Here is a 19,720-nt window from a genome sequence, read left to right as displayed (position 1 = left end):
CCTGTCTCAGGCCCCGGGGCAGACTGACTTGCTCTGGCCTGGCCAAGAAGGCCCAGCAAGAGGGAAGGAGACAGGGGAGGGACTTGGGCTCACCTCCTGGGTGGAGGTGATGTCTGCAGGGGCAGGGAGCTGGCTGCCCTTAGGAGGCACTGGACCACACAGCCTCGCCTCAGTCCTAGCTCCAGCAACTCTCACGGGTTAGGGCTGAGCCCTGGAGCTATCACAGCTGCTTCTCTGAGACCCAAAGACACCATCTGGGACATGAGGACTGGCCCCAAGCCTGGCCCAGTGGCTGTGGCATTCCAGGAGGCCTGGCATTGTGCGTATTGGAATGCCACCTAGACATGTCAGGCAGGTTCCTGGACAGAGCCGCTAGCTCCACCCCTCCGTCCCCAAAGAGCATGGGCAGGGGAAGGGGTGCACAGACTGGAATGCAGACCGTGGACTTTTCCCCACACACCCGACTGGGCCTCACAGCCAAACAGACCCCAGGGCCAAGGGAACCAGCCGTGCAGCAAGGTTGGGGCCGAGTCCGGACCAGACGAGCCCTGGGATGCAGCGCCGGCTCTGAGTCTCTGCCCAGGCCTGAGGGTCCTGCTGAGGGCACGACCAGCATGGCCAGAGCCAGTGGGAGGGCCAGGGAGCCAGGAGCTCAGACCCTATGTGGCCACGTAGCGGGCAGGGCAGGGACAAGGGAGACATGGACCCTGGCGGGAGGGGCAGATAGGCTGGGATAGCTGCTTAATGACCTGTCACACTGCCCAGTCCTGAGGGGCTTGGGCCCTGCCTCCCTGCCGGCCAAGGGCAGAGAGCCTCAGGCCCAGGACTAGCCCAGGGTCCAGGTTCTCAGTCTGGGGCCAGCTCTGGGGCGGACCAGCAGGAGTGTTCTGCTTTGACATCTAAGAGGTGGTTCCCAAGTCGATGGTAGTGGAAGGAACCAGAGGCAGGGGAGGACATGAAAACGGGGTCCCTAAGGCTCTGTCAACATTGCCCAACTGACTGACCCAAGGAGTTCCCTTCAGCAGCCAGTCTCCGGAGGGAACCTGGGTCACCGGGCCCCAAGGAGGCCCAGCCCAAGGAAGGCTCACCTCCAAGGACCTGGGTGATTGGCCTACACTCTCGTCTGTCTCCCACGGCCCCCTGGGCAGGCGGCTACCTGTCTTGTTTCACAAGAAGAGAAGCAGAGGCTCGGAGAAGTAGTGCATTTTGTGAGTGGCCACAGTGGGATCTGGATGCAAAGCCCGTGCTCTTTCCAGTGAGTCAGGACCAGGGAGGAGAGCAGCCGGGAATGCCCCAGCACCAGGGAGACCTGGACGGGGCAAGGGCGGGAGGCGGGCCTCACCTGACTGCAGCAGGCCGGCGTCGCGGTCCTTGACCCGGAAGTGCTGCTGGATATCCAGAAGGACGCCTGGAAGGGCAAGATAGAGGGCGCTTACTGGGGACATCTGATGACTGGACCACCCCACCTAGGTGACGCCCGGTCCCAGCCCAGCCCTCCTTCCACCTTGCAGGGCCCAGCCCAGCCCTATCTAGAGAACTCCACCCTGCCCAGTTTAGCCAGGCCACTGGGGGCCTTGGAGGCCAAGCTTCCATCTCGCCCCACTGGGCCTCCTGTGCTCACCCTGGGGATAGGGTCCCACCCCTCCCTTGGCCACCGCAGGGGCCCAAGGCACAGACAGGCAAGTCTCCTGGGCGGTCACTCAGCCCAGTGGTCACTCAGCCCGACGGGGGAGCCCAGTCTCCTATCCGCCCACCTGGGCCTCCTGCCCACCTGTGGCCTGGCCCCGGCCTGGGTGCCGGGACCTTAACAGACATGTGCCCTGCCCCCAGGGGAGACCACCAAGCCCTCAGCCCGGAGGGCGGGAGGACAGCCACTGGACAAGGCAGAGGGGGCTCCAGGCAACGCGCATGCCTGTTCACCTGCAGGAGCACGTGTGCACACACACGCAAACACACATGCTCACGCCACTGTCCTCAGGATGATAACGTGGACCCCCAATTTCCAGCGCAGAGCCAAGACGCAGAGGGATGCAGGCGAAGCTCCAGGCTTGCTCTACTGGGGGAACAGGACCCCTCGAGGCCACGTCTGCCCTTCTCCCAAGTCCCAGCCACCTCTGCTTTCCCATCAGGACTTTGCAAGTCAAGAGGGCAACTAGAACACCTAGAAGCCCCAGCAGCTGTGGACAGACAGAGCCCTGGCTCCTGGATCCCCTCACCCCTTGCACTCCACAGGGCCCCTAAGTGAGGACAAACCCCAGCCCTGCAGGCCTCGGGGGCCCCTGCCTCAGCTTAGCTCCGAGGACAGCAGGAGGCTGGGCCGCAGGCCAGAGGCCCCCTGGCCACCACACACCTGCACCGAGAAGAGCTGGGGGAGACAGGGCTTGCCTCAGCAGTGCCCCATGCAGGGGGCAGAGGAACGGACTGGACGCTGCCTTCCGGGGACTCCCAGGGCTCTTCACGACGATGACGATGCTGTCCGCATTTCAAATGACAACAGTTCGCATTACTGAACGTTAAGTGCTTTCCTGGTTTGATCCTCACACAACCCTAGGAAGCTGGCACAATTATCCCACTGGACAGACAAGGAGACCGAGACACAGGAGGTTAAGCCGTGTGTTCAAAGTCATACAACAGGAAAGTGGGGTGAAGGGGGGATCTCCACGCACTATATGGGGTCCCGTCTGGCGACCAGGGCCATAGCAGTGGGGAGACCTCTCAAGACCCAGGGCCAGAATGCTGAGCTATTTCCCAGGATGTGGGGTCAGACCGGCTTGTGTCCCAACAGCCTGACGGCCAAGAGAAGCTGGCCACCTCCTTGTTAATGCCCAAAGTGGATTTGCCATAATTACCCATAATGAAGAGGCTGTGAGAGGCTGAGTTAATGACTTAATTACCAGGGCGGGCTGTGGTCTTGCCCGGAAGGCCGAAGCCAGGGACCGGTCCTAGATCTGTGAATGGCGGAGCCACCAAGAGGAACCTGTGTGGTGCCCCGACCTGGCCTCAGAGGCCCAGAGTTCCATTGGGGCCTATGAGTGGCATGGCTGGGACCAACCTTGAGGAGCACCCACACCCTCTTCCCAGCCCCACAGCCCCTCCCACTCCTGAAATGGCCACTGCTCCCCTCCTGATATGTGAGTCTGATCACATCCCTCTCTCTCATAGTCACCATCACCTGTGGCTCCCGAGGGCCTCAGGGGAGGACCCAGGCCCTTCGCCAGGCCACAGGGCTGCAGGTTTGGCCCTGCAAATCCCCCCTCCAGCCACAATTCTCAGGACACCACCCCTCCTCACCATATTCCAGCCACCCCAAACTACTCATGGCCCCCCGACTACACATGCTTCCTCTTCTACAGCACAACTCTGTTGGCTCTGCTAATCCCCGCCACGCCTTCAAGACTAGTTCAGATGCCTCCTCTTCTGGGAAGTCTTCCTTGATTTCTCCCCCTCCCACCACACACCACTCAAGTCAGTTGCCCGCACGCTCTCCTGTCCCTCCTTGTTTTAGCACTTGTCACACCAGGATTAGTTAGTTCCACAGGGAAGACACACAGGGACGTGGATATGGGCTCTTTGGACCCACTGTGGCCAGGAGCTAAGAGCCACCAGTAACTGGTCCTGCTAAGTTCCAGGTCCTATGGGAAGCTCTACAGGTGGCATTTCTATCCCTGACGCCTATGCTGCTATCTATGATCATCGTCCCCATTTTACATATGAGGAAACTGAGGCTCTGAGAAGTGAAATAACTTGTCATAAGATGTCAGAGGTGAGATCTGAAACCAGGTCTGCCACCCCCAAACCAAAGCTTCTGCCGCACTGCCTCCGCGTGGTTCGTGCCCGTGCCCCAGCCTGTGGCCCGGCACACAGCCAGCCCACAGTGACTGTGGAGTGGATGCGCAGACAGACGGCCGAGTGTCCGCTTCATCCCTCACCAGACCATGAGGCCCTCGAGGGCCGGGGCCGTGGCAAGTCATCTCCAGAACAGAGAGCAGGGGCTGTCACCATTTAGGGACTGGGGAAGGATGAGTGGAGTCCGGAGGTGGCAGGAGGGTAAAAGTCCCCCGGCCCCTGCACGGTGGGTCCCCATCCACAGCCAAGAGGAGGACATGGATCTGCAGTAACTATAGGCTCACTTTCTGGGAGGGAGGCCACACCAAAACGGTCATCGTGAAGCTGGCATGTGACCACAGCAAATCAAAACACTCCTGCTTCCTCCTTGAGGCAGATTCTAGCCACCTGACTGAACGGTCCCCATCCCATGACTCTAAGGCCCAGTGTTAGCCTCTGCCTCCAGGAAGCCTGCCTGGATCTCTTCTACTACACAGAGCTGCTAGTAAGGGGGAGGAACATTTTTCCACGGCCAGCTGGGCATCCAGGGTCCCTTGGATCTCTTGGGCAGCTAGACCCCAAGACACAGGAAGCTTTGGATGACCCCACCCTGGCACCCTGTGAGCTCCAGGCCGAAGACCAGAGAGAACCATCCCAGGGAGCAGGGCCTTGTGCAGGCCCTAAGGCCCTAGGTCAGGCCCTGCCTGAGACTTTCTAGGTTGTTTTCCCTCTTGTAGGTCTGGAGGGGGCTGTGGCCGCAGGCGGGCGAGAGCCCGCTGACCGCTGGCACGGGAAGCGTGTGTCACAGCAGCTCGGCCGGTCGTCTCAGATTTTCCTCTGGGCTCCAGCCTGGCTTGGGCCCACACAACCCCTCCCTTCTTCACCACAGCCTTATTTTTAGCCTCTTTCCTGGAGGCTGAGGTTTGGTGGGTCACAGGACGGGACTCACGCCCAGGAGCAGCCTCCTATAGCTCAAGCCAAGCCCATTCCACCAGCCCCACCAGCCCAGGGAATGCAAGGTGGGGCTCCCATCCCAAACACAACCCCCAGGCATCCCCCAGTCATGGCTCCCAACTCAGGCTCACCAGGCAGTCACCCGAAATCAACAGCCAGAATCGCCCTCTGCCCACAGGGTCCTCCTCCCTGGGCCAAGACAACATTCTGGAACAGCAGGAACATCTGAGTTTTCTCATCCATTGACCCCAGGTACACCCCTCCCAAGCCCCTGAGGGTCTCCCCTCCCGTCCACAGCCAACTGTCCCTCTTGCTTCCCAGGGGTCTTGCCCTGGGTCAGCCCCCGGCACCAGCTTGAACTCTCGGCCTCTCCTTCCCCTCCATCTCCCACATCTCACCCACAAATGTGCTCCCACCTCTTGTCCCCGTGGGGAAAGCAATCCTGACTTGTCCCCTCTGCCAGCCGCTCTTTCTCTCTCCCCAGTTCACAGCTGAAGTTCTCAATGCCCGCACCTCCGTCACTGCCCTGAAACCACCACCTCCTAGTGGCTCAGCCCCACAGGCTCTCTCAGCCCTCAGAGTCCCAGCCACCGGGACTCTGATTCCGTGGCTCCACCCCCCGGATCCCCATTCCCCAGCAGCACCATGGTGCTACCCAGGCCAGACCCCTGGGAGTCAGCCACGACATCCCCTCACCTCCCTCCGCCCCATGAATGGGCCCCAGTGATTCTCTCTCTTTTCTTCACCCCCTGGCCTCCTCCCTGGGCTCCCTGCCTCCAGCCTCTCCCGGCCCACCCACCATCCCTCCTGCAGCCGGACCTCATAAGCACCTATCGATCTCCCACCAAGTCCTGGCCCCGGGCTTTTGAGACCCCAGGATGGTTTCTGGACTCCAGGAGCTAAAGCCATGGCCCAGCGGTTGTCAGCTCTGGCCAGGGCTCAGAGTCACCCAGGAGTTCTTCAAAATCCACAGGCCCAGGCCCCTGGGTCAGAAATACTGCTACTAACAACAACAACAACGACGTGGGTATTAACACGTACCTAGCGCTCGCTATGTGCCAGACACTGTTCTGAGAGTGTCGCCCGCATTAGCTCATTGAGTGCGGCTGCCCAGTAATGCTCGGTGGCTCCCCATTGCCACCCAAATCAAGCTCAGACTTCCTGCAGCGTTCGAGGCCTCCGTGACCCAGATGTACACAATCAGCCTGTCTCGAGGTGAGACCCAGGAATCTATTAACACACTGCCCGGGTGACTGGAAACCACTGGCCTGGCTGGGCTGAGGGCCCTGTGACTCGCACTTCGCAGCCCGCAGGCAGGCCTGCAAGCCTTGACTCCAGCTGCACCCTATTCCAGGGCTGTCCATCTCCACCTGCTAAGATCCACCTCATCCAGGGCCCAGATCCAAGGTCACGTCTACCTGGGTGTCGCCCCAGCTCTTTCCTCTGTGGCTCTGGTTGAAGAGGTCCTGTAACCACGAGGGCACCCCCAGAGCTAGATGGAATCTGGCCCGACTCACCCAGCTGGTAGGTCACAGATACTCATGAGGATCCCCCATCACTGCTGGTCCCTCACGAGCCCCCGCAGGAGCCAGGTCCAGATCCTAACCTGCCAATGTCACAGAGTCTTCAAAAAGGCCAAGGTGTAAGAGGAAGCCCACACTGACCTCGGGCCCCCCCAGCTCAGGTCAGCCTGAGATGCAAGGTTGGGCCAAGATGATCCTGAGGCCTCTTCCTGCCTACTCAGCCAGGACAGGCCACCAGGTGCTCGAGCTCACTCCCCAAGCTGCCATCATCGCCCCACGTTCACCCTGCCTCTCTCAGAGCAGCAGACAACTCAGCTGAGTTCCCAAGAACATGGGTTCCAGAGCCAGACCATCTGGGCGCAAATCCCGGCTTCTCCACCTTCCCTGCTATGTGACCTTAGGCAAGTTACTTAATCTCTCTGCGCCAGTTTCCTCCTCTGTAATAAGGCTTAATTTTAAGATCTGCTTCATATGGTTGTTGTGAACTTTAATGGCGCCTGGCACATAGTAGGTAGTCTAAATGTTATAAACGTTATCACAGATCATTAACTCACCAGGCAGGTCCCTGGGCATGACCAGAGAACATAGCTACTCCCACCTCCGTGTTCTTTTCTCCAAAATAGGGGCAGACGCTTGGAAAGACAGGGCCTGGGGATCTGAAGGGATGGGCCCTGCCTGCCATTGGCCAGCCCCTCTTGGAGGGACCCTAGTCCCCCTGTGGAGGCCTCAGGGCTGGCTGACTTTGGAAGTCTCACCCTTACTCCCAGGCTTGGCGGCAGCTCCCGCCCCAGTAATTATAGGGCCTGAGGGCTTGGCTTTGCCTGGTTCTGGATGGCTAAGTCTTGGAAACCACTGCCTGGCCCCACCAGCACCCCCCAGCCTGAGGGAACTGGCCAGGCAGTCCCTGACCCGGGGCCCGGGCTCTCAAGTACACACACTTCTACCTGCCCCAGAGTTTCCATGGGCAAGATCCTGCCCCCGTGCCCCAGGGACAAACTGAGTGAGCTTCGCGGCATCTCGTCCCTACTCTGAGCCTCAGGTTGCCCATCTGTGAGTGACCCAGGATCCCCATACCTCCCTGCCAGTCCATCCTAAATCTCAGTCGCATCTGTTCTACATATGCCGACCCTCCCATCTCCACATCGCACTACAAATCTGAGTCGTTAATGTAAGGACAGCTTAGTGGTCATCTCTGCAGGACCATGAGGACGAGGTCCCCAGCTCCAGGGCCTCAGCCCCACAGAGGGACCCCTAGACTTGAACTTGTCCCCCTAAAGAGCACTCCAGCTGGAGACCATAACACCCTCCCTGCCCAAGAGCCCTGCCTGCGGACCCTGCCAGGACCAAGAGAGGAACCCCTCCCGGGTGCATGCATGGAGAGCCCTCTCTCCTCCCTGCCAAGTCTCTAAGCCCAGGGTGGGCGGGGACAGGCAGCCTGGCCTCTGTCCTGTGATTCTAGTCTATCATTTGGGGCCAGCGTTCCCGGAACAAGACTCGGCCTTAGCAATTTGGGGGCTTTGCACAGCCACTCCTTTCCCAGCTCAGCCTCCCTGGCCCTGTCCTGCCTCGGGGGCTCCCAAGACCCCCAGGGGCCAGGGACAAGATGGCCACACCCTTATCAGGACCCACAGAGGGTGTGGCCTGTGTGGCCACAGACATAGGATAAGCCTGGGGGTATGGGGGGGTGAGGGGGAGATAAGAGACCTCAGGACGGCGCAGCTTAAGCCCTCCATCTCCCAGCCTTCTCCACGCATGCTGCTTCAGTGGCCAAGGAGCCCAGCAGCTCCCGCTCCCACTTCTCAGATGGAAAGTTGAGATTCAGAAGGAGAATGGGACAGGGGCCGCAGAAGCAGGCAGGAGCTAAGCAGGCTGAGCGGGCCTCTAAGCTCCCAGACCCGGCCTGTGCTCCCCACCTTCACCCCAACAACCTCCAGAAAAGCAGTTGCACCCAGCCCTCTCTCGACATCCACACCAATGGCCCTCACATGGGTGCTAGACACAGTGTGTGACCAAGTAACACCACCCTCCCCAGGCACGGCCCTTTACAGTTTACAAAGCCTAACCATGCGCCTTGCCTCCTGGGACCCCATTCAGCAAATCCACGCTTGACAGTGGAGGGACCACCAAGACCTCTTGGAGCTACCAGGTTGTCGAGGGGGAGACCTCAGCCAGGTCTGCATGGTACAGAGAACCGAGGGGGAGGTGGGAGACTGAGACTCCATCCCTAGCCTCCAAGCTCTGGCCAGTGCATTGTTCCACTTACCTCTGGCTCTAATGTAAATGCTCTGCCCTCGGCCACATCTCCCCTAGGACTCTTTTCGTCAGCCTCCCAGCTACCAGGAGACAGCCAGGCCCGGAGCAGACAGCGTTCTGCTTCACGCCACCACACGTGTGATCTAGGGCCAGCCCTTCGCCTCCAGTGCCCTATCTACACAGGAGACTGGGCAAAGCCACCCCAGTGCCCTCCCGAATGTCCAGAAGCCATTCTGCCCAATGTGGGGGCCAGGAGGCCCCATTGTCAGGGCTGCGGGCTGGGCAGACAGGGACTGTGCTGACCACTTCCCCCACTTCCTTCCCGGAGACACGAGGCCTGCAGCCCATTGTGTGCCCTGGTCAGGACAAAGGGGCAGCATCGGCCACCACGAGAGAAGCCCTGGCCTCGGCAGCAGGGGCTTGGTCCTTATCCGCAACCATCCAAACCTGTCAGCGCCCCTTCAGCCCTGAATGGTCTTTGGGGTCAGGCAGAGCTGGGTCAACCCAACTCTGCCACTCAGTCAGTCAGCAAGTGCCAAGCCTGTGCCAGCGCCCCATGCATACTGGGGCCACAGAGATGACCAGGCTCAGCCCCTCGAAGCTGGAGGGAGATGGCCGCCCTACATAGGGGTAGGTGATATGATGGATGCTGAATAGAGTGCAGCTGAAAACCAGGAGTTAGGCCCCTGGCTCAGCCCAGAGAGGTGGGGACGACCTCCTGGAAGGAGAGCAGAGGGACCACCGAGACGCTCCAGGGGAAACAGCTTGGCTGCTGCAGCAACTCTGGAGCAGACCTGGTTATCCTGGGGAAGGGAGGTGCAGGCAGAGCCAGGGCCAGCAGATAAGAGTGCCTGAGAACAAGTGCCCCCACACTACCCTTGGGAGCAAGACCCTGACCACAGAGAGGAACAAAATCATCTGTTGTGGATTCAGGGCTCAGAGAGGGTCAGCATCTGCCTCAGGTCACACAGCAAGTCTGGCAAAGCCTGGAACGGGAAGCTCAGCCCTGGAGATGTTCAGGGCCCAAGAGGGAGCCCAGCCCCGGGAGCCTGGGGATCAAGCCAGTGTCCTCTTTGCCTCCCTCGCTCTCATCCCCCTTCTACCCTCAGGATGTCAGGCCCCACATCCAGGCAGAAACAAAAGCCACCTCCTGTGTGGGGAAGGGAAAAGGGGCTCCTCCTCTTAGAGCAGTTCGGACCGGGCAGCCTCACTCCCAGGCCAGGAGTAACCTGCAGCCCTGAAGCTTTCTTGTCCTGTTCACAAGATGGGAAAGTAAGGCACAGGCTGCGCCAGGAACCGGCCCTGACTCCCAGACCAAGACGGTGAGTTTCAAGGCACCGCCTCTGACAGGTCAACGGCACAGCTGAGGTGCTGGCAGAACCAGCCGGAAGGTGCCTGAGGAGGCAGAGGAGCAAGAAAATGGGCAGCTGGCGGTTAGTCATTCCAGGTCGGCTCACGGTTCACCTGGGTGCTGACCTGCCAGACAGGTGCGCTGGAATGCGGCCCTGGGACACCCTGCCCCACAGACCTTAGATAATGTTGACTTGGCGGTGGCCAGGGCAGGACCACCCAAGGGGACAAGGCCACCTGAGAGAGCAGGGCGAGGGCAATGTTGACTATGCTTATCCATGAAGATAGCCGCAGAGCTTGGAGCTCCACTTGGCCTCTACACACCCAGGAGACCCTCTAAAAGGCCCCGGGCCTTCATCTCCCCATCTGTCAGCTCTGGACAGACTCGACCAAGCAGACAAAAAAAAGAGCCAGGAGCCCCTGCCTGGCAGCCCCCTCCTGCACCCAGCTCAGGTGTTTGAGGAAGCCCCCAGTCCCTGACAGGCCTGTGTTCCCGCCCGGGGCCCTGTGCTCCTCTCCTTCTGGGTTGTGTTAGTGGGTGGTTGCCATGGTTACCGGTCTCAGCTTCTTTGGCAGAAAAGGACTCCCCCAGGGCAGGGCGCTGCCTCTCCCCACCAGCCCCTGCCCTACCCAGTTTCAGGTGCCCAAACTGCCATGGGCTGGGTCAAAAGAAAACAGGTCTCAGGAAGGGACAGGTGCCCCAGGGAAGTCAGGGAAGGCTCTCAGCTCTCCAACAGTCCTCCAACCACGAACAGGGCGCGCCAGCTCCCTCTTGCTAGGCCTGCTTCCAGGAGCAGGGTGCTGCCACCGACACCACCCTCAGCCCTGCTTCCATTTCACAGATGGAGGAATGGGAGCCCAGGGGCAGAGGCAGCTCTGGCACCAGGAAGCAGAGCTGGGGTGAGGGGACCTGGGACTCTCGCCTGAGGGGCTCCCTCCTCCTCCTGACCTGGCAGCCGTGAGTGGGCTCAGACTGGAGAGTGGGAGCCTGCCAGCTGGTTGGGGCCATGGGAGCAGGAGCCACATGCACTAGGGGAGCTCAAACCACCTCTGCTAAATTGAGCTGGAATTCATCTGCCCAGAGGGCTTGTGCCCCGGCCAGGGGAGTCTCCAAGTTTCCAGGCCAGAAGCAGGGGGCATGTCCCTCTCCACCAGGAGAATGCTGTGTAGGGGGTTCTGGTCCCGCTCCATCCTGCCCTGTGACCTTGGGTAAGTGTCTGCGTTCTCCTGGCGTCAGTGTCCCTGTCCGCACAAGGAGGAGAAGGGACCAGCTTAGAGGTGGTTTCTGGGCTACCTCAACTGAAGCCAGGCTCAGGAAGAAAAGCAAGAGCAGGGCCAGGCCCTCCTCACTGGCTTCTGAGGCCTGCTGCCCTCAGGGGGTTCTCATGGGCAGGAGGAGAGGCCATAATTAGCATGATCCCTGGGTGGCGCTGGGAATGCTAGGGCATGGGCAGCACCTACTGGAGTTCCCAGGATGGAGACCAGCCCTGGTGGAGAAGGGAGGGGCTCTCAGAACTGTCCTGAAACAGAGAAAAATGGCCCAGGCACAGCTTACGCAGAGGCGTGGAAGAGAAGGCAGCTGGCATTTGTGAGGTCTCCTAGGAGTCTGGCCTTGTCCCGCGCACTGAAGAGATATTCACATTTACTCTACATGACTCAGGAGGTGGAAAGGAGGCAAGGATCCCCCAGAAGGCTCAGGGGACATCCCCCAAGGTCACACAGCTGGTAAGGTGAAGAGCCTGGACTTGGACCTGGCATCAACGGCTCCAGCCCTGTGCTGTCCGCTGCAGGGGCCCCCAGCCGCCGTGGCTGTTGAGCACCTCAGATGTGGCTAGAACATACCTACCTGTGCTGTAAACGCACAACACACACCGGGGTTCAAAACTTTGTATGAAAAAGAAGGCAGGACATCCATCCTACTAACAGCTTTCATATTGATTCCATGTTGAAATACGTTGGATAGACTGAGTTGAACAAAATATATTAATTCATTTCAATTATTTCTTTTTACTTTTTTTAGTGTGACGACTAGACATTCTTTAATTATATGTGTGGCTTGCATTGTATTCCTTTTGGACAGAGCTGGTCTACACCATGAAGACAAAAATGCACAGGACAGATTTAAAGGAGGAGAATGGGACTCCCTTTATTCTTTGATGGGAGAGCCAGGGCCAGACTGTGAGGTCGTCAGAGGTCAGGTGGGTGTGAACCTCAAAGGTCACTGAAGAGCAGAGTGTCTGCATCCCCTCCTCTGTTCCAGCTGGGCCAGCCAGCAACAGGTGGACTCAGGCCTGCGATGACCGCTCCCCTGCCCCTCCCCTTCAGACACATCAAGCCATAGTGGTTGCCATAGAGACAGTAAGTCTTCCCAAAAAACTGCACTTGGGGGAAGGGGTGCGGGGGGAGTCTGCCAAAAAGAGAGGGAGAGGGAGACAGGGTTATCCAGAGAGGAAATTAGTGTATGCTGTGTGCTGGGGCTGGGCGGTGCATGAGCTCCCGCCCTGGCCAGAGAGGAAATTTGTGTATGCTGTGTGCTGGGGGGTGGGGCAGTGCATGAGCTCCCACCCTGGCCAGTGAGGAAATTGGTGCATGCTGAGTTCTGGGGGGTAGGGCAGTGCATGAGCTCCCACCCTGGCCGGTGAGGAAATTGGTGTGTGCTGTGTGCTGTGTGCTGGGGGATGGGGCAGTGCATGAGCTCCCACCCTGGCCAGTGAGGAAATTGGTGCATGCTGAGTGCTGGGGGGTAGGGCAGTGCATGAGCTCCCACCCTGGCCAGTGAGGAAATTGGTGTGTGCTGTGTGCTGGGGGATGGGGCGGTGCATGAGCTCCCACCCTGGCTGGCACAGAAAGGGATGCACAGCCTAGGCAGCTGTTTGCACAGGACTTTCCGGGCCTTCCTCCCTACAGCCCTACACCCCTCCATGCCGCCTTACCAAATACCAGAAATTTCTTATCTCATTCCCCCATTCTGACATTCTGACTCTGGGACCCAAGTAGGGATGGGGGCAGATAAGCACCAGACCTCCCTGATCCCACCCTCTCCCCCTCAGCCCCTGGCAGCGTCAGTTTCCCTAAGACTATCAGGGGCCGGAAAAAACAAGTTGGAAAGAGTTGCAGGGCCAGAAGCCGGCCATTCATTGCCCGGCTGGGAGAGGGTGGGCGAGCTCTTCCCAGGCCAAGGCTTACCGGTAGATCTGACGCCAGCCTGGCCACGCACTCTCCAGGCCGTGTTAGACAAGGGTTGGACAGGGGCCTCGGTTTCCCCATCTGTATACACAAGTCTATTTTGCATTGACTACAGGTCCCCAATGTTCTCTGACTTCTCCCCACTTTAAGGTGGCACCTAAGTTCCCAGGTCCCAGGCAGCATGGCACATGCATGACAGGGGCTGGTGCACTTGGGCGGTGCTGGGTATTCCTGCTCCCCAGACCAAAGTAAGAGCCTCTTGGGGACAGCCCAACCCAGAAACTGGGGCCACTGGTATCCACTTTCAACCCCCACAGTGGAGGGGCAGAGAGCCAAGAGTTTGGAAAGTGGGAGGGGGGAGGGGGAGGCATCCGCTCTCCCATTAGACTTCTTCCTTTCCGCTTGACACAAAACCCTACTCAACAGAGCTGGAAACTAAGGCCCAGAGAAGGGGAACCAGGTGGCCTGTGGTTTATGCCAGGGCTCTCCTCTCTAGATCACCACAAAGTTCTCCTTAGAATCTGTCCAAAATTCCTCCTGCTATCTTTTTTGTTTTCTGGTGGTTCCAGATTTTACTAACCTGTGGTTAGGCAGGTTCTGGGTCTCCATGCCAGGTATGCAGTCACTGCTCTCCTCCTGCAGGGAGCCCCCACCTGTGCCAGCCTGACCAGAGTCCTTTTCTCTCCAAGCTGCACATTTCCCACCTAGGGACAGCTCAATCTAGAGAAGGTCCCTGTTCACAGACCCCTGAGACCCATGGAGGGGGAGCAAGCAGCCAGGAGTCTCAGAACGCTGTCCATCCCCAAAGGGCCCAGGAATCAGTCACCTCACAAACCTCGAAACAGACCTAAACACGAGCTGAGACTGGCCCAAGGTCACGCACCAAGCACATGCGGGGCAAACCTGGCACTAAAACCCAGTTGTTCTAGCGACACCACCCCATCCCCAGGCTGGTTCCCAGAGATGCTCACAGACGATGAGGCAGCCCCTCTCTAGCCCCAGCAGCCTGTGCCCTACCCCAGCCTCAAGCGCCATAGAGCAGGGGGAGGCCTCTTCAGGCCTCTAGCCAGGGCCAGCTGCAAACCGCATCCTGGGTCCCCAGGCGCCGCGGACCCGCCCCGCCCCTCCCTCCGCTCCCCGCAGCCCCGAGCCTTTGTCAGCCACGCGCTCACACGCTCACACACACAGCCGCGCCGCCCGCGCGCACACACACGGTCTCCCCTGGCGCACACCCGCAAGGGGCGCGCGCACTCGTCGCACGCACGCAGGGGAGTGGAGGCGACGGAGGAAGGAAAGAACCGGCTGGCTACGGACCGACAGACCGCCTGGGCTGGGGGAAGGGGAGGAGAGGCCCGGGAACCTGAGGCTGGTGCGGGAGGGGGCGCAGAGGCGAGAACGCAGAGAGACGCAGAGGAGACTCTAGGAGAAGAGGACAACGGATGGGACGTCAAGGGCTGGCGAGGACGCGCGAGCTACTCCAGGGGTGGGGACTCCCCCAATCCCTGGCTAAGGGAGAGAGCAGGGGCGACCTCTGGACTGGACCCGTGGATCACGGGGCATCACTTGCCCAGTTGTGCCTGAGCAGAGGGCCCTTAGGAACCCCACGTAAGACTTGGATATAGGGGGCCTGAGACCAAAGGTTCCCCGGGGTACCTCGAGGTGGGGTTTCTGGTTCTCGGGCTGGGTGGGGCACTAGCTCACCTGCTACGGTGTACCTGTCCAGGTAGTTGAGCACGTTGCCCAAGCTGAGGATGGCGGCTGCTGCCCCGCGCCCGCGGCCCAAGCTCGCCGGCTTGGGCTGCTGCGCGCCGGGGGCCTTTGCAGCGGCTGCGCAGCTGGGGGTGCTGGGGGTGCTGGGGGGTCCGGGCGGGGCCCGCCTCACGCTGCCTGACAGAGTCTGCACCTCGTCGTCGGCGGCCGCGACTCCAGTGGCGCCCGGTGCCCGCGCCCCGCAGCAGCCGCCACCGCCAGCCCCTCGCTGCGCCCCCCGGCGCCGGCGCCGCCGCTCCGCGTCCGCCTCCTCCTCCTCCGCGCCGCCCGCCGCCGCCGAGGCGCATTCCAGGCACATCATGCCGGCCGGGACCGGGGCGGCGGGGGGCGCGGGGGGCGCGGGGCCCAGCTTGGGCCCGCTCAGTGCGTGTGTGCGCCGCGGAGCCGCCGCTGCACCATCCCGGCCGGGCCCCGTCGGCTCCTGCGCTCCGGCCCCGGCTGCGGCGCTGCCACCGCTCAGTCCGATGCGCCGCCGTCGCCGCCGCGGCTCTGACAGCTGCGGCCCGGCCCCTCCCACCAGGCCAGCGCCCAATCGGCTCCAGGCTCGGGCCACAGCCCCGCCCCGCACGTGCTGCCCCGGGGGGCGAGGGGGGCGGGCCGCAGAGCCCCTCCCGCCCGACGGGGGCGCAGTCACGCCGGAGCGGCGCAGCGGCGGAGGCCTGCGGGGCTCGGGAGGGGCTTTGTGGGGAGAGAGGGAGCTGGGAGTGGGGTTCAGGAAGCACGAGGACTCTTCGGCACCCACTCAATGCCCTTGCTCCCCACTCTCTACCAGGGGAGTGGGCTCCTGGCGGAGACTCTGGGAGAGAGCTGAGCGCTCGAGCTCAGGGCGTATGGAAATCCTGGAGAGAGGGTCTCAGATGGTCAAGTCAGGAGCGCCTATAGGAGAGCCTGTGGCCGCTGCAGCAGCTACTCGCCCTTCCTGATATAATCAGTTCAGGGAGGGCTGCGTAAGAACCAAGAACGTGACCAGTGTGGGTTTCGCCCAGGACCCAGGCCTCTGCCAGGCACAGAAGGCTATGTTGCTCATCTCCCCAGGGAGGGAGATCCAGCCCCCAACCTCCCTCTGGGCCCATTCCTGTGTGCTCAGCGAGAACCTACCCGGCTCCACGGAGAGGCAGCTCCTGGCAGGGAGGGCCTGGCCCCAACTGAGGCCCACCCGAAACAGGGCATTAAGAAGGGGCCTCCTTTCCCCAAGCGTCAGACTCCAACTGTGCACTAGGCAAGGGACAAAGCCCTGAATGGAAGACAGGAGGCTAGGTCCCGGCCCAGCTCTGCCCTCGTGTGTGGCATGACCCTGGGCAAGACCCCTAACTCTCTCTGGGTCTCAGTTTCTCTCTCTAGGGGTAACAGGAGGATCGGATTCAGACAGTCTGGAAGTCTCGAGTAGCCACTCCCTCCTGGGGGAGGGGGAGTCCCGTCTCCCCTGGAGACTGGTTGCCCGGAAGTGTGGTCGCTTCGGTGTTCAGGGCCACAGTCACAACTCTCACCTGTGCCAGAGGTGCTGCGGTCTATGAAACCCCCCACCTGCCCCCATTCATATGTTTAGGGCTTTGAATGAAACTAAAATCCTGTACAAAGTGCTGAGGGCAGAATGTTAGAATAAGACAGAGCCTGGGAAATCAGAATTATGCCCTGTGTTTCAAAGGCAGGTCCCAGGGCCCAGAAATGACCCCATCATGGACATGCAGCTAGGCAGTGGCAGGGTTGGTGCCGACCCAGGGTTCTGATACCAACCCCCTGTACTGGGAGCTCAGTCCCCACTGCAGGCTGCTCTGAACCCCACGTCCACAGGCAGGTGCATCTCATGAAAGCCACAGTGAGTCATGGCATAGCCAATGGGTGACACAGCACGAGGCACCCCACACCTCACCCCACTGTTTCTTGTGAGCAGAGTTAATCCCCAAGCTGGTGTTTCTTGGCACCTTCAAGGTGTATTTTAAATTCTGCAAAGTAACTAAAAATATGCTTTGGCGTGTTGGGTATGAATGACTGTGATGGGAGCATTGGGAAACAGATTTCATTCTGAAAGTTTCATTCTGCATCTTTCCACCTTGCTGAGCTCAGGCCTGCAAAGTGAATAGGGGATGTTCTGCTGAGTGGCCTGGGATGACAGGTGATTAACAAGCAAGGATAGACCTAGGAGCAGAGACTGGGTCCCGGCAATGACTCTCACAACTGTATGATGGTGCCAGCTAAAGGACAGTGACCAGCTATGGGATGCTGCCCCGGCATAGAACTGTGTCCAGCTGTGAAGGAGGTGCAACCATGGCTCTAGGCCCAACCCCAAGTTCCCCTTCCCACTCCCCAAAATTCCTCATCCCTGCCCTGGGAGACAGTTTTAGCCCCTGACCAGAGAGGGGAGCATTCCCTTTCCACCACTGAGTAGGCCCAGAGCAGGAGAAGATGGCAGAGTTTGGAGCCTTTCAAATTTGGGGAACCTCTGAGCTGCCACCAAGCAAGCCAGCTATTCCACCATGTGGGCCTTTCTGGAATTTTAACTCAAAGGCATTCCCTAGAGCAGGTCCTTGAGTAGGATAAGGGGCCACCAAGGGGAGAGCGATCAGGAGGACAATAAGCCCTTACTGGCTGTGTGGCCCTGGGCAAGTTCCAGTCAGCTTCTGAGAGCTTCAGGCTGTATTATGGGATCATCAGCCATAAGATTTGTAGAGTTCTTACCTCCATCTCACAGATGAAGAAACTGAGGCCCAGGGAAGAGAAGGAATCTGCCCAAGCTCACATACCTAGTAAAGGATGGGCTTGCACTAACCTCAGGCGTGTCCACCCGTAAGCCAGCGTTTCCTCTACTGCCCCACATGCTGCTCCTAGGTTCTCCCGGACAGCTTCCTCATCAGCAAAATGGCAGGCTGAACACAATGGCTAAATGGTCTTCTGATATTCATTCATTAGGTCTAGACCATAATTTCAAAACCAATGGGGCACAGTTAGTGGCCAGTGTTCCAAGGGCAAGTATATTTGGGACCAATGGCGTAAACACAGAGAAGGAGGTTTCCTTACTGAGGCATTTTTCAGAGGCTTTAATCTGGGAGTGTACACTGTGAGTCTCCCAGGGGGAGGTATAGGCTGCCACGTCCCCATGTGTACTTGACCACAGAACATCTTGTAAGATGACTAGAGCTCTGCAGAACACGCTCTGAGAAACACTGGCTCCCCCAAGGCGGATAACGGGGAGCTCAGTCCATCTGCCCTCTGCCCATCGCCTACAAGGAAGTGTCTCCCAGGCTTGAGCCTCAGCTTCTCCATTTCTCACCAGGCACACTCTCCCTCGGCAGCCTCTCACCCATGCTTGGGCTTTCAATAAGCATCCATGTGCACATGACACCCCAACCTCCATCTCTAGAAGTGGCCTCATCTCCAAACACTAGGTCCATATGCAGTCTCCTACTCCTCCCCCGCTACATATCCTACAGCACCTTAAGCCCAACACATCCAAAACCGAACTCATCACCTTTCCCCTAAATCTTCTCCCACCCTGTATCATTTATCTCTTGACAAATAGCACCATCATCCACACTGTCACCAAGCAGGAAACCTGGGAACCATTTGGGACTCCTTCTTCTCCCTCCACTCCCACGTCTAGGGCCTGTGCATTTTTTCTCTGTAATATCTCCCAATGTCCCCATTGCTCACTGACTTAGCACAAACCTCTCTATCTCTCACGTGGACCCATTGAAAGCTCCACACCACCTGCCCCAACATGCCCCTCAGTCTCTTCTCCATATTTCTTGCCAGTAACTTTCTAAATCACACACACGTATGACTCCATCACTACCCTGCACAAAACCTTTCCATGGCTCCCCACTGCCCATAGGGTTAAAAATATCTAAGTTCCTTAACATGATCTCCAAACCCTTCATAACCCGTCATGACTCTTCACGACCCATGCCAATCTCTAGCCTCAGACCCTACTGCCCATCTCCCAAAATTACACTCCATCACACTGAAAAGTGAGCTCCCTGAACTCACTCACAGTTATTACACTTCCCGGAGGTGAGAGAAGTGGGGGAAATTGGAGGCTTGTCTGTAGACCCTGCTCTCCACTCAACACAGAAGCCCTCATCCTACTAACGCAACGATGGTTCAGGACCACGGAGAGCGTCGCATGTGTACCCCACCTCCCCTGGGGCCTTTATCATGCTCTGTCTACGCTGTCTACCTACTCACTCCTCCTGCTTGTCCTTCAGAAACTCAGCACAGACATGACTTCCTCCAGGAAGCCCTCCCTGATCCACCTGAACAATTGTCATTTCCTCCTCTAGGCTACTTGAGTAACCTGTGTATCCTTTCATCACACCGAACTCACTATACTGATTATATTTGTAGATGAGTCCACCCCCCAACCCGCCCCACAACAGACAGTGAGCCTCCAGGGCCCATAGCCTGTCTGATTCATCTCTGCAGTCCAGTACAGCGGAGGTGCTCAGAAAATGTTTGTTGATTGAATGAGTAAATGACATTTAGCAGGTGCTCAGGAAGTGTGTGTTGATTTGCATCATGTGTCTGTTGCTCTGAGTGACTCAGAAACCAGCCAGATTCCTCTCCTGGCCCCTCTGGAAAAGGCATTTCCTCCCTGATTGACTCCACCCTCCATTAGCGTCTATGTGCCCTTTGCCTCCAACCTTTGATTCCCTTCTCCACAGGTCACCACCCACAGGTAGGGAGAAGGCACCTCCTCTCTCTTTGCTCCTGCTGGCACCAAGCTGGGCACTTGTTGGAGCCCCTCCATCCTTCCTCCTGGGCTTGCCTCACGAGTTTTGCTTAGAACGCTTCGTCTCTGCCTCCCTCTCCTGCTCAGAACAGATGGCTCTGAGTCCCCACTAACACAGAAGTTCCTGTTCTCA

General features: G+C 59.1%; 1 protein-coding gene across 5 annotated transcripts in view; it reads right to left on the bottom strand.

The window, feature by feature from the left end:
- SPNS2 (SPNS lysolipid transporter 2, sphingosine-1-phosphate) overlaps window positions 1-15,356 on the bottom strand; it is a 36,218-nt gene extending 20,862 nt beyond the window's left edge. For 3 of the 5 annotated variants that reach the window (XR_011523178.1, XM_070560940.1, XM_070560938.1), the window contains exons 1-2: window positions 14,793-15,314; window positions 1,343-1,408 (exon numbers count right to left, since the gene is read on the bottom strand). Coding sequence is in view for 4 of the 5 variants with exons in the window: in XM_070560940.1 (XP_070417041.1) it covers window positions 1,343-1,408; window positions 14,793-15,162 (436 nt within the window). In the remaining variant the exon portion in view is untranslated. Of the gene's footprint in view, window positions 1-1,342; window positions 1,409-14,792 lie in introns of all 5 variants that reach the window. The other 2 variants (XM_070560939.1, XM_070560942.1) reach the window with 1 other exon arrangement.
- Between the last annotated feature and the right edge of the window lie 4,364 nt (window positions 15,357-19,720).

This window comes from Equus przewalskii, chromosome 10, assembly GCF_037783145.1.
Source record: "Equus przewalskii isolate Varuska chromosome 10, EquPr2, whole genome shotgun sequence".
NCBI lineage: Eukaryota > Metazoa > Chordata > Mammalia > Perissodactyla > Equidae > Equus > Equus przewalskii.
The sequence above is the reverse complement of the archived record's forward strand: the minus strand, read 5'-3'. Positions and strand labels throughout refer to the sequence as shown.